General features: G+C 42.9%; 1 protein-coding gene across 1 annotated transcript in view; it reads right to left on the bottom strand.

Annotated features, from left to right (window-relative positions):
- The window catches only part of LOC126249763 (serine proteinase stubble-like), a 398,895-nt gene that overhangs the window by 50,403 nt on the left and 334,342 nt on the right, over positions 1 to 14,150 (bottom strand). Inside the window, exons 5-6 of the mRNA XM_049951453.1 lie at positions 4,082 to 4,158; positions 291 to 391 (exon numbers count right to left, since the gene is read on the bottom strand). Of these exons, the coding sequence (XP_049807410.1) occupies positions 291 to 391; positions 4,082 to 4,158 (178 nt within the window). The remainder of the gene's footprint in view (positions 1 to 290; positions 392 to 4,081; positions 4,159 to 14,150) is intronic.

Here is a 14,150-nt window from a genome sequence, read left to right as displayed (position 1 = left end):
ATTTCCGGTAAACACATCTGAGACAAAACTGAGCAGCACTAAGATCAAGCTTTAGTGTGAAGAGCAAAGTGCAATACAGATTCAGTGACAAATTGGGGTAAGAAATCAAACGAAATGCAATTACTCTGCAGCGATCTAGTGAAGACCACGGGTCTCTTATACCAAAATACTCAGAAAATATCTGTGAGCAACCTCTTAAATGCTGTTGGTGGAGATAGGTTTCACTCTGTGCATTGATTTCACGTTTTGTCTGCGTTGCTATTAGGAGCTGATGTGACGCTGAGACTCACGTAGCGACGCAGTGCGCGGCGGTGACGACCCAGCGGCTGTTCAGCAGTGCTCCTCCGCAAGATAACTTCTTCGACAGGAATCCAGTCTTAATCAGCGCAACCTGAAACAATAACAACATTTCTGGTGTATGTGAATACAAGAACACAACATAATAACCCACGAAAATAGTGGAGTACTATGGGAACACTCAACAATGTTTGACATATTCACCGAGGAAGTCCCACTCACTGCCAGAAAACAGCCTATGACTGTGTGATGAACGACGAAAAGATCTGTTTGTAATTATTAGGGGCAGTCAAATGAAATCGGGACAAATGGGAAATAGTAAGTAAACCGTTTATTTTTTCAAAAGTAACCGCCATAATTGTTGAGACATTTGTCTTACTGCGAGAGAAGAGGGTCATTGATCATTGCCTTCATTGGCACGTGTTGCCAAGATTGTTTCGATTACGCTGCAGAAGTTTCGCATGGAAGCCCTTACACATCGTCAATATTGTCCCGATCGTCCCCATGTGATTTCCATGGTTTTGGAGCTGTGAAGAAAGACATTTTTGGCCTTCTATTTGCTTCTGACTTAGATGTATATGCCTGGATTCAATAGTGGTTACGTAGCCAACCGCAAACATTTTTCCATGAAGGCGTTGATCGTCTTGTCTCAAGTGGGATAGCTGTATTAATGGCTATAGCTATTACTTTTAAAATAATAAACAGTTTATTTACTTTTTTTCATCTGACTTGTTTTCATTTGAATGTCCCTTATACTGTTTATAAGTCAAATAGAATGCTCTTACTCGCTAGTTGTCTGCAGTGGGCCTTGGAGACAAAAACTGCGTGATTGCTATGATTAAGACGTTTACTAATAACCTCACTTTTTAACACACTGAATTCATAATACATTACTTAGGAAGCTGCACTAATGGAGGTTCGGATGTAATTACTATTTCCTGAAAATTTTCTTCTAAGTTTGGTAAGCCATCGTACGTGACTTTCTTTTAAATTCATCGCAAAAGTGTACAGAACTCCTTGTGACGAGAAAGACGTCACTCTCGCACACCACGACTAGTGCTCTCATCACATGTTTCACGCAGTTAACTGCTTTGATTTCGATAGTGACTTCGTCAATAGGATTAACTAACTTATCATGTAGTTAAACCTACTTTACTTTGTATACAGGTTTAAGCTACAGTCTTCAGACTCCTTACCAGCTTTAAAGATAACAACTAAAGTCTTCCATCATATTTATTTTTTTATTTGCATCTAGTAAAGAAATTTAGAAACACATCAAATAAAAACCGAACATCCACCACAATGGGACCATGGAATTGTTCCATTTAAAAGTAATCACAACACGCTTTAAAACATTTATCCCTTTGAGAGACGAGAGGATCAATTCCTGGCGATTGCCAGCTGACTGATACACAACAGCACTCACTCTTGCACTTCCTCATCCGACTGCAACCGACGTCCACGCATATCTTTCTTCACGTCGGCAACGATGTAAAATCACACGGTGAAATATCCTGGCTCTGTTTCCCAAACAAATTTCCGAAGCATAGCCTTCGTCCGACTGGCGGTGTGCAGGCGATATCGTGCAAAAGGATACTTTCTCTGCTCGTCGAGTACCTCGAGTGTGGAACCACAACCAGTGCGCAGTGTTATGAAGACAATTTGCAGAAACTGCGACACGTCATAAATTCAAAACGCCTTGGGATTCTGTCGGACGGAACCATCCTGTTGTACGATAACGCCCGCCCCCACAGTGCCCATCGGACGAAGGCTACGCTTCAGCGATTTAGTTGGAAACACTGAAACATGCTCCACACAGCACTGGATCCTTCACAGTGTGATTTTCACATCCATGGGAACCTGAAGAAAGACATGTGTGGGTGGCGGTTTCAGTCGGACGAGGAAGTGTAAGACTGGGTGCGGTTGTGGACCGTCAGCGACCTACCTTGTTCAGCGAAACAGGAATTGATTGTCTTGTCTCCCAGTGGGATAAATATGTAAGCGCGTGTGGTCATTACCCTTGAATTGGACCATTGCATGGTACCATTGTGGCGGGGATTCGTTTTTCACTTGACTGCCCCGATTGTTACTTTACTGATTCTTAAAAAAGAAAAAAATGTATATAAATTTAAGAAATTTACTTAAAAGCGGTCCATGAATTTTTAATATAAGTAATTGTTGAGTGTATATATATTTTGTACTTTGCTACATACTGTATAACGTAAGTGCATAATTAAATATTGCTTGGAATTTAGTTGCGAGGAGCGACAGTAGGTTATATTACATTGGTGAGGAACGGACTCTCAGTCTTATATGGGGTTCATGTTCCAAGAATCTGTAACAGATTATTCTTGATACCTTCCGAATCTGATGAACTCAATGTCGAATTAGTGCTAATACCCATAAAAAATTTAACTCGTTGTGCAACATAAGTCCTGTTATTTTACCTAAAAGTCCATTCAGTAGTTATTCTTGTAATGTTTGCTTTACTTTTAAAGATATTCATGTGTCAAATAGTTCTAGATACAGCTGAAGTTTCTTATTCACGTGTACTTTTATAATTTTACTCTTGAGGGTTATTGTATGTATGTCAATATGGTTCAATAATTCAATCTGTGGTGTATATTTCAGTGCAAACTCCACATTAAAGAGACATTTCTAAGTATCATCGGTGGACTGAACAGAATTCGGACCCAACTACTCGGAATACGAGTGTAGTGTCTTGACCACTACTACACCACGGGCGGGTTGGTTTTTTTCCCTTTTCTTCTTATTTTCGTAGATCGTAGAAGACACAAGAACTTTCCGATGTACTTGTAAAATTGCAAAGTCAATTAAATGCTGAAAGTATGAAGGCTTTAAGCACACACAAATTCAGTTCAGCACGATAGAGAATTATTCAGACATTCAGCTGATCATCCCCAAAATCCACTTACATGTTTTGGATGGATAATATCTTCAGTGTTTATATTCCAGTCAGTGTTATCAGATCATCATTGTTAAGAAATTCTTTAATTTCCATTACCGGTTACATTTACTGAAAACCCTCACGTGACGGATTTCAACATCATTAGCATATTTTGACATGTTTTGTAATGATCAAGATTCAAAAAACCTATACTGTCTTTCTGACTGAGGTTGTCTAATTATTTTTTGGACCATTAGCTATTTCCTGTATCACTCGCGACAGTTTGAACTGTGACACAAGGCTCGTTTATTTTAGCGGTAAATATCTTCCCACTCTTTGTTGAGACACACTGAGTTCAAAAATTTTGACAAGGTGAAATGGAACTGAAATATGTGTAAATTAACAACAACAATTCCAATGTAAAAACTGGTACTCAAGCGTATTTATTACTCGTAACGGAAAGGCTGAAGTTGCTCTCCTACGACTATTGTCAGATGTATTCAGACTCCAGTCACAATGATCTTACTTTAATCAACAAATTTTTGATATGGCCTTTGTTAATACCCCGATGCTAGGTCACTAATATCTTGAACTGCTTGCATTACGACAATAGTAGTTGCATTAGATACAGAACTATTTTTCAGCATCTGTTTTACCAGACGGCCTGTGAAAATCACTTTTTTTAAAAGGTCTATCATATACTGAACAACGGAGGCAAAATGAGGTGTACATTAAAATTTTTACATAGAGAAATGTTTGTGGTAGGAAACTTTGAGTATTATTCTGATCATGGTTTCAAGGAAATTAGAGCAGTATAGCACTGAAAATATCCATTATCACAAATGTGCAAGAATTATTAATTCAAAGGCAACACACCTGCCAGGGATGGCTTCCAAAGTTCGTGTTGTGTCCACCGACAATCCTGTTGCTCCGTGTGTACAGCTCTCCACAACCTGTAAAATACAGTTTTTGCTGTTCTTGAATCGATTCATTTGGACAATCTGAAGGCGTTATTCAACGCAGAAAAGTGACGGAGCATGCTGTGCCGTCTTTTGCTTTAGTTACAGCCAATGTATCTAAAAATAGCAGGATGTGCAGATATGAAAGAAAATTTGGATGCCATGCATATACAACATCTAATGACGGAATGAAACAGAAGCAGGGGTAAAATACAGTGTAAAACACCAACGTGCAAATACTGTAAGATATGCAGAGCTATTCCAAGCACCAAATTTGGATTGTATCGCAGAATTTTGCTGAGTACAATCATAGACGCTTTCATCTCATTTATAACTCATATCCTTATGATAAAGAGCACATTACGCTCTAGTTTCCACGAATCTCCTTCATGAGCTCTTCGCGTGATACATAGTTATTATTACTACTTGCACCAAACTTCTAAACCAGTCGCTTATATATAGCAAACGAATATTCTAGTTCTTGTGTCCGTTATCTAAGACGTCCTAGTTAATTTTTATTCTTTTGTATTACAGATAAAAACCTGCTTTTAAACTGCTTATTTAGAACATGTAAGGCCTTAAAAAAATTTATATGACGAATTTTTCTATTCGTTTTGTCATTCCTTTTGTTTGAGCCACTAGTAAATAATTTTCCTTGTTACGAAATTTTGATAAAAAAATTTGGAAATGGGAACTGTCATAAGATGCTAGCTGTTACTTCTTTTCCTTTCAACTTTCAATTAGATAATGCCGCGACGGGTAGCCGTGCGGTCTCAGGCGCCTTGCATGGTTCGCGCGGTTGCCCTTGTCGGAGGTTCGACTCCTCCCTCAGGCATGGGTGTGTGTGTTTTTCTTACGTAAGTTAATTTAGGTTAGATTAAGTAGTGTGTAAGCCTAGGGGCCGATGACCTCAGCAGTTTGGTCCCCTAGTCCTTACCACAAATTTCCAAAATTTCAATTAGATAATTATTTAATTTTAAGAAATATGCAGTGGGCTTTTCATACATATTTTATCTCCATTATTAAATCGTATCAAAACTACACTTAAACATGTTTTACTAGCAAAAGTGTTTAAGAGAATGAATATTTGATTCATTTTTCCGATGCTATTTGGAATGAAACATAATTTTTACCTTTTGTATCCAGAACGAGAGAGGGAGGGGAGATGGAGCGAAGAATTTGAGAGCTCTGTAAAGCATTTACGAAGATTTCATTTAGAAAATGCCTTCCTTGCCTGCTACGCACGCAATAATTTAGGAAGAAACATGCAATCTATTGATACAAGCATTTTGTTTCTTTATATATGTACGAACGTCTGAAAGGATAAATTTCTTACTCTCCAAGTCACTTCCGCTTAACAGATAACTAATGAGATTTTTCATATCGATGGAAAATCTCAGAATATTAATGTAACTAGGAAATATGATGCGTCCATGACCTATTTTTCACAATTGCACAGGTATGGGGCTAAAATTCATGTACGTTAAATTATGATGATAACTGGAAAGAGAGTAAAGAAGATTAAGGGTTTAATGTTCGTCGACTACGATGTTGCTAGACTTGTAGCCCAAAATCGGGTAGGGAACGATGGCGTGGGTCTTTAGTCATTTTCATTTAGGGAAACCAGGGAAAATCTTAATTTGGAACGCTGTAAGGACATTTGAAACCCACTCTTCCCAAATATGTGTCCTCTGCGTTAACAACTGGGCCACCTCGTCCGGTAAGTGAAATTAAAATTAGACTTTTTGAACTTGACGATTCTGGTATGGATATACCAACAACTAAAGCTGCAGATGACGACAAATGCCAAATATATAGACAGCTGCATAATCCACTAATATTACTGCCTCTGGTATTCGATGTGAAATTCTTCCGGTTCTCTTCCATTTATGCCCCACAAAGCGAAGTAACACAAGACTTGTACTCAGGAGTACACAACGCGTCTGACCACTCTGATGTTAGTTTTTCATACGCTTTCTGAATCAGTTAGGACGAAAACAAGGATTAATTATGTCAACTTACCCTTGTCGAATAAGAGCTTGTTTTTTTCTTTTTTTTCTAACGACTTAAACGTCAATAGGGTATTAAACTATAATGCCCTTTCTTTGATGAGGAAGCAGTCAAGTTATAACTGTGTGGAGTACGTATTTTTAGGCTCTTGCCGCCCGGAGTAGCCCCGCGGTCTTAGGCGCCTTGTCACGGTTCGCGCGGCTCCCCGCGTCGGAGGTTCGAGTCCTCCCTCGGGGATGGGTGTGTGTGATATTCTTAGCGTAAGTTAGTTTACGTTAGATTAAGTAGTGTGTGAGCTTAGGGACTGATGATCTCAGCAGTTTGGTCCCATAAGATCTTACCACAAATTTCCTAATTTAGGCGCTTACTGCAACATCTCCTCCCCCCCCCCCTCACCCCCCCCCGCATTACCTCTATAATTTTAAGCTTACATGCATAGTTTCCATTTTAATACAAACTTCAAGGATTCGATCACAGCTGATTCAGTCAAACGATTAGGGAGAAATGCAGCATTGGGTCCATACTCGGGAGTATCTGAATCCCTATATCCTGATTTACGTTCTCCGCAGTATCCCTAAATCACCTCATATGATTAGAGATGATTTCTTCAAGAAGGCCGAGGCCGATTCCTTTAGAAAACATTGAGCAGCTGGCTAATGTTCCGTCGTTAATGGGAATGATGTTAAGAAAACTCAAAAATTTAAATAAAATTTTTCCAGGTATGTGACAGCGTCATCACGTTGTTTCTAAAACTGTTGCAAGTGGCCACTATCGGCAATTTATTGTCACTACATCAATTCCCTCATGAATATCACTTCAAGAGTGTCTTGAACGTTTGTTCAGTAAATAAATTACGCTCATGCATGTTATTTCAACAGTATCTGAAATGTTGGTCAGTAACTAAACCACTCCCGTGAAGGTCATTTCAACAGTGTCTGAAGTGTGGTCAGTAACTAAATCACTCTGATGAAGGCGACGCCAGCAGTAACTGAAACATGATAATTAATTGAAACCCTCAGCTGCAGATAGGTGTTGTTGATATACCTTTATGGGGACAGCTGAAAATATGTGCTCCGCCCGGGACTCGAAACGGGAATCTCCTACTTATATGGCAGACGCTCTATCCAGCTGAGCCACCGAGGACACAAGCGACTACAGGGACATCCCTTGCACGCTTCCCGTGAGACCCACATTCCCAGCTGTTTACAATCTACATACGTAATGTTCGTAATAGTAATGAGTAATGAGTGGATGGATAAATATCTATTAACGAACATTACGTATGTTGATTGTGGTCAGTTGGGAATGTGGGTCTCACGGGAAGCGTGCAAGGGATAAGTTCCTGCAGTCGCGCTATTATTCTGTGTCCTCGGTGGCTCAGCTGGATAGAGCGTCTGCCATATAAGCAGGAGACCCCGGGTTCGAGTCACAGTCGGGGCAAACGTTTTCAGCTGTCCACGTCGAGGTACATCAACAACAGCTGTCGGCAGCTGAGGGTTTCAATTAATTATTATGTATTCTTGAGAAACTGCACGGTCATCAATGGCATCTGTTCTTTCGAGAACAGTTACTGTCTTCATATATAGTAACTGAAACGTTGGTCAGTAAATAAATCACCCTGACGAATGTCACTTCAACAGTATCTCAAACGTTGGACAGTAAGCAAATCACCATGATGAATGTCACGTCAACAGTATCTGAAACGTTGGTCAATAAATACATCACTCTGACGAATGCCTCTTCAGCAGTGCCTGAAACGCTGGTCAGTAAATAAATCACTTGCAGCATTAGCCTAAACGTTGGTTTTATAAACAATATGACGATGTAGTCACATACTTAGAAACATTTTACTGAAGATGACAAGGGTAGTAGAAACCTATGCTGGGACAATACGCCGAACTACACACACGTAATAGCGGGTGATCAAAAAGTCAGTATAAATTTTAAAACTGAATAAATCACGGAATAATGTAGATAGGGAGGTACAAATTAACACACATGCTTGGAATGACGTGGGGTTTTATTAGAAACGAAAAAATACAAACGTTAAAAAAATGTCCGACAGATGGCGCATCATCTGATCTGAATAGCAATAATTAGCATAAGAAAGTAAGACAAAGCAAAGATGATTTTCTTTACAGGAAATGCTCAATATGTCCACCATCATTCCTCAACAATAGCTGTAGTCGAGGAATAATGTTGTGAACAGCACTGTAAAGCATGTCCGGAGCTATGGTGAGGCATTAGCGTCGGATGTTGTCTTTCAGCATCCCTAGAGATGTCGGTCGATCACGATACACTTGCGACTTCAGGTAACGCCAAAGCCAATAATCGCACGGACTGAGGTCTGGGGACCTGGGAGGCCAAGCATGACGAAGTGGCGGCTGAGCACACGATCATCACCAAACGACGCGCGCAAGAGATCTTTCATGCGGCTAGCAATATGGGGTGGCGCGCCATCCTGCATAAACATCGTACGTTCCAGCAGGTGTTTATCAGCCAGGCTGGGGATGATGCGATTCTGTATCGTATCGGCGTACCTCTCACCCGTCACGGTAGCAGTTACAAAACCGCTACGGTCGCAGGTTCGAATCCTGCCTCGGGCATGTGTGTGTGTGATGTCCTTAGGTTAGTTAGGTTTAAGTAGTTCTAAGTTCTAGGGGACTTATGACCTAAGATGTTGAGTCCGATAGTGCTCAGAGTTACAAAACCAGAATCACGCATTTCGTCGAAGAAGAAAGGCCCGATAACGGTAGATGTGGTAAATCCAACGCATACCGTGACTTTCTCGTCGTGCAATGGAGTTTTCACGACAGTTCTAGGATTTTCGGTAGCCCAAATTCTGCAGTTGTGGGCGTTGACAGACCCTCGGAGCGTGAAATGAGCTCCGTCGGTCCACAACACGTTACTCAACCAATCGTCATCTTCCGCCATCTTTTGAAACGCCCACACCGCAAATGCCCTCCGCTTCACTTAATCGCCAGGTAACAGTTCATGATGCCAATGGATTTTGTACGAATAGCCTCGGAGGGTACGCCTAAGTGCCAACCAAACAGTAGTGTATGGAATGCCGGTGCAACGTGCGTCTGCACGAGCGCTGACTTTCCCGTGCATAGACGAACCCGCTACAGTCTCCATTTCTTCCTGAACTGTCTCAGCAGCATTACGCCTTGTGCTCGGTCGGCCACTACGGGATCTATCGTCTAAACAACCCGTGGCTTCGAACTTCGAAATCATTCTCGCCACAGCTGCATTTGTCAACGGACCTTCACCCGTTCGAATCCCCTTCCTATGGCGATAGGATCGTAACGCTGAACTAGAACATTCCCCATTCTGATAATAGCTTCACTAAAAGCGCCTTTTCAGGTAACGCAAACATGCTGCGACTGCTGGCGCATCTGATTCTCTCTTTTTTTTTTCTTTATTGTGATTTCATTCCCCTGCCCCATATTGGCAGGGGAGGGCTGTCAGCGGCACAATCCGCCGCTCTTCAGCCGAGTGACACGACAATTAAAACAAGAATAAAATGATACATACATAAGGAGATAAAAAAGGGGAACATAAAACAGAGTAAGGGGAGAAAATGGAGGTAAAAATACACGGATATGGAGACTGATTCTCTCTCATTACAGCTCATTTTATACACGATTGCCATGCGCAGTCACTGACGTTTTGCTGTCCAGCGCCATCTGTCGGACATCTTGTGAACTTTGTTTATTTTTTGGTTCCAATAAAACCCCATGTTATTCCAAGCATGTATGTCAATTTTTACCTCTCTATCTACATTATTCCGTGGTTTATTAAGTTTTCAAATTTTTACTTACTTTTTGATCACCCGGTAAATCTCCCTGATGAATGTCACTTGCAGCATTAGCCGAAACGTTGGCATTATAAACAATGTGACGATGTAGTCACATACTTGGAAACATGACAAGGATATCAGAAACCTATGCTGGGACAATACGCTGAACTACACATGCGTAATAGATCAGAAGTGAATATGGAAACGTATTTTGTTGGTCACCCCCAAAATGGAAACCTAATAGTGAGAACTTAGGAAGGAGTGACATGAGAGCAGATAAGGAGTATTCCATGCAATGAGAAGCCATCGATTGTATTTGCCTACAGCATGCCAGAAGCGATAGTTTGAAATAGACTTTCTACGTCTGGTGTGGTTCTACTGTGAAATTTCGAACTACGTGTGGGAAAGAGTGCAGCTACAGAACATACGGAGTGAAGAGCAGGGGCGGTGCGTACCGCGAGAGTCGGGATCCGGCGGCGGCCTGTGGCTGTGCTGGTCTGGAGCCGGCCGCACCACGATCTCGGGCCGAGGCGTCACCAGGGCCTCGATTATGCCTATCCCCTGTCCCGGCTTGTGAGCGTAACCCGGCGGGTTCTCGTAGCTGTAACTGTAGTGCGGCCGCGTGTACGGGGGGAAACTTCCGTAAGGCGGCTTCCCGGCGTCGTGATAGGACACGTGATGGTCCAGCGGGCCGTGGTCGGACGTCTCGTACGGGGGTCTGCCGGGCTCTGGCGGCCTGTAGTACGAGATGCCCGGCCTGGCCGTAGTGCTTTGATAGCCGTGCCCGTGAGGCTTGCTCGCAGACCAGTAGTCGATGTGGTTGTTAGTCGGGTAAGTGTAGTAGATGTACGGCCGCCGTTTGGGCGGCGAGGCGTGGAATCCGCCGGTGTGGAAGTTGGAGCTCGTATCCTGGTCGTCGACGAGCGAGTGACCGTGGCTCGGTCGGTGCTGACTCAGGAACTCCACAGCTGCGTGTACGAGCGAGTTTAATTGCGACAGAATACGAAGAAGCACAAGAGAATAATGGCTGCGAGGGGTAGAATTTCTGCAAAGACTGATAAAACCGTCGAAATCACCCAGAACGTCAAAGATATTATTCAGAACCTATTTGCGTGAAAGAAACTGCACTGTATCACCTTACGTTAACACCTGTTGTGAAGAATACAACTCTCCAGGTTCGAATCCTATGCCTCGGGCATGAATGCGTGTTATGTCCTTAGGTTAGTTAGGTTTAAGTAGTTCTAAGTTCTAGGGGACTGATGACCTCAGAAGTTAAGTCTCATAGTGCTCAGAGCCATTTGAACCATTTTGAACAACTCTCCACTCGGTGATTCTCAGTTACGACCGTAGTGGTCGTAAGTATGACAAAAAATGAGACCAATAATTTTAGTTATCTCGATTGTGCCCCAGTTCTTTGCCGTTACACTGGGTAATTTTGCTAAAGGGGAAGCAACTACAGGAAATGATGCCTGAGAGGATCGGGCGCGCATAGGATCATACAGAAAATTGTTCCAATGGAGATATGTCCATTTGAAGGTGGAAATAAAAGATCTTTGACAGTCACTCCGGTATCACTACCAGAAACACCTTTCTGGTAGCCAGCATGGGTAAGCCAGACGACAATTGAGAACGTTATCCACGATAACTGTCACTATTCGGATCACTTACAGAGCTTGAAAATCTTGCTACCTACAGACTAGCCTCTGTTGCAGCGGTTTCGTCGATGATTCGTCGCACAAGCTACCACGGTTCTGTGATTTATGTCATCCATCCTATTCACAGAAGAGGCTACCACTAAGAGGGATCCCGCGTCCGGCCATCCTGATTTAGGTTTTCCGTGATTTCCCTAAACCGCTTCAGGCAAATGCCGGAATGGTTCTTTTGAAAGGGCACGATCGCCTTCCTTCCCCACCATTCCGTAATCCAGTGAGACCGATGTCCTCGCTGTTTGGTCTCTTCCACCAAAACAACCAACCTCTAAGAGGCACGGTAAGTCAATTTCACAACACTCGCTAGTTGAGACTGTGGTTTCGACGGAAGAACGAGGTTCCATCTCAAAGTTGGTACCTCACGACGAAACCACGAGTCTGGACAGTAGCTACCTGACACAGAAACGAATGAGAGTCATCGGCGTAGACGCCCCCTCAAGAGTTTCCATATGGTACTGCTGCCGGAAGATTACTTATGTCACAGCGCAGCGCCGCTCACCCCACTCTCTACACCATCGCCGAGGGCGACAGCATCGTCTTAATCAGACTGAGCAGCGCAAATTGCAGTAGAAGGCAGAACTGTATATCGAAGTTTAGAGTCTATTTTACGAGGGATATTCGGAAAGAAAGGAACGATTGGTCGAGAAATGGAAACCACATTGAAAATCAAAGCTGTTTCATTTTGCAACAACTACCTACACCTTCCAGTTACTTCTCTACATATTTTCTGCTCCAGACTTCCAAGACATCTGTTGTAGCGTTGTACGAATTTCACAATACCCTCATCATAGAAGGCAGCCTCCTGTACTTTCCGACCATTTTTAAGCTGGACTGTAGCTGTCTGTGGCAAAAGGTCTTCATAGTCAGCGGTTCAAGTGAGCAGAGATGAAAATCTGATTGAGCCAAATCCGGGATGTATGGTGGGTGATAAAACACTTCCCACCGAAAACGCTGCAGGGGCGTCCTCATTGTCCCTGCAATGTGTGGCCGAGAACTCTCATGAGAAAGGAAGCGCATGGCAGTTACGTTACGTGGGGTTGCATGAAATCAGGCGAAATCTCTCGGCCACCACCCATACATGGCGGGAGACGTATCTCTAGTAGCTTGTAACTGATGCACCGCTGCCACTTTACTGAGGTCCCCGCACCCTCACACTGACGATACGACTCGCAAATTGCATTGCGATTGCATACTACAGGCTCCCTGCCGACGTATCTCCAACAGACTAATACTGAGCTCAGGTCTCCAGTACTTTGTAACTGATGCACCGCTGTCTCTTTACTGTAGTCAATGCACCCTCACACTGACGATGCATAACAGAAATCGCTTCGCGATGGCATACTACAGGCTTTCTAGGTATATTCACGCTGACACTGTGCTCCCACAACTGAGAAGAGAGACATCACGGTATTTACAGGCATACTAGAGACACTGCCCAACACGTCTGTGCAAGGTTTCATCGTATTTTTACCGTGATTTCCAGTTCGCTACCATCGTTCGTTACTTTTCGAATAGCCTTGTCATTCTGTATTGTATCAAGTGATAAGTTACAGTGTGTAGTGACAGCAAAAAATACATGGACATTCCTGTGTGCATGGATTGATTCCAAATTTAGTTTTTCAGATTGTTCAAGTTTTAGTAAAGTGATTTAATATTTTGTGTGTGTTGTACTGCTCGACCTCCGCCAGAAGTAAATATACGCTTGCCAGGATCCACTACAGTACCGATGGGAATGTCTCAAGTGTGTTTCTGTCCAGCACTGCAGAGATGCCCCGTGGTATGGTGGCAGCAAACCATCAGCACTGGTTGAGCGTCAGCGTGTGGATGGGAATTATTGGCGAACGCCTCAGGCAATCAGTCATCCTTCCACAACATCTCATAGGCGACACGTATCTGCACTTCCTGTGGGAGACCCCGCCTCCCCTGCTGGAAGACATACCTTTGGTGGTGTGAAAGGTAATGTGGCTACTTCATGATGGTGCTCCAACACACTGCCTCCTTATGTGTGGAGCTAAAACACTGTACAGACAGAACATTCCCACTTGCCTGGTGTGTTCTCATGAGAACTTTCAAAAACTGAAACATATCCTGGCAAACATCTTTTATGTCCACCTTCAGGTGGATGTACCTCGCTTGGAACGCGTTTCCAGCCATTTGTTCATACGATATCTTTTGCCCCTTACGCTGTCATGGATCGTTTCCTGCACTTTGTTCCCATTTAGTAAAACCAGTTTGTATGAGATCTTCATCTCTTAAGTGATGAAAATGACTGGCTTGTTAGATATTCTCAACGAATTTCCAAGACTCATTGGTGTCGGAGCAGGCTACTGTGTCCGTCCACGTGAACTGTCAATTGCCAATTTTCTATAGCGCCATGGGATATACACTCCTGGAAATTGAAATAAGAACACCGTGAATTCATTGTCCCAGGAAGGGGAAACTTTATTGACACATTCCTGGGGTCA

This window comes from Schistocerca nitens, chromosome 3 (assembly GCF_023898315.1).
Source record: "Schistocerca nitens isolate TAMUIC-IGC-003100 chromosome 3, iqSchNite1.1, whole genome shotgun sequence".
Lineage (NCBI taxonomy): Eukaryota > Metazoa > Arthropoda > Insecta > Orthoptera > Acrididae > Schistocerca > Schistocerca nitens.
This window is presented reverse-complemented; position numbering and strand designations above follow the sequence as displayed.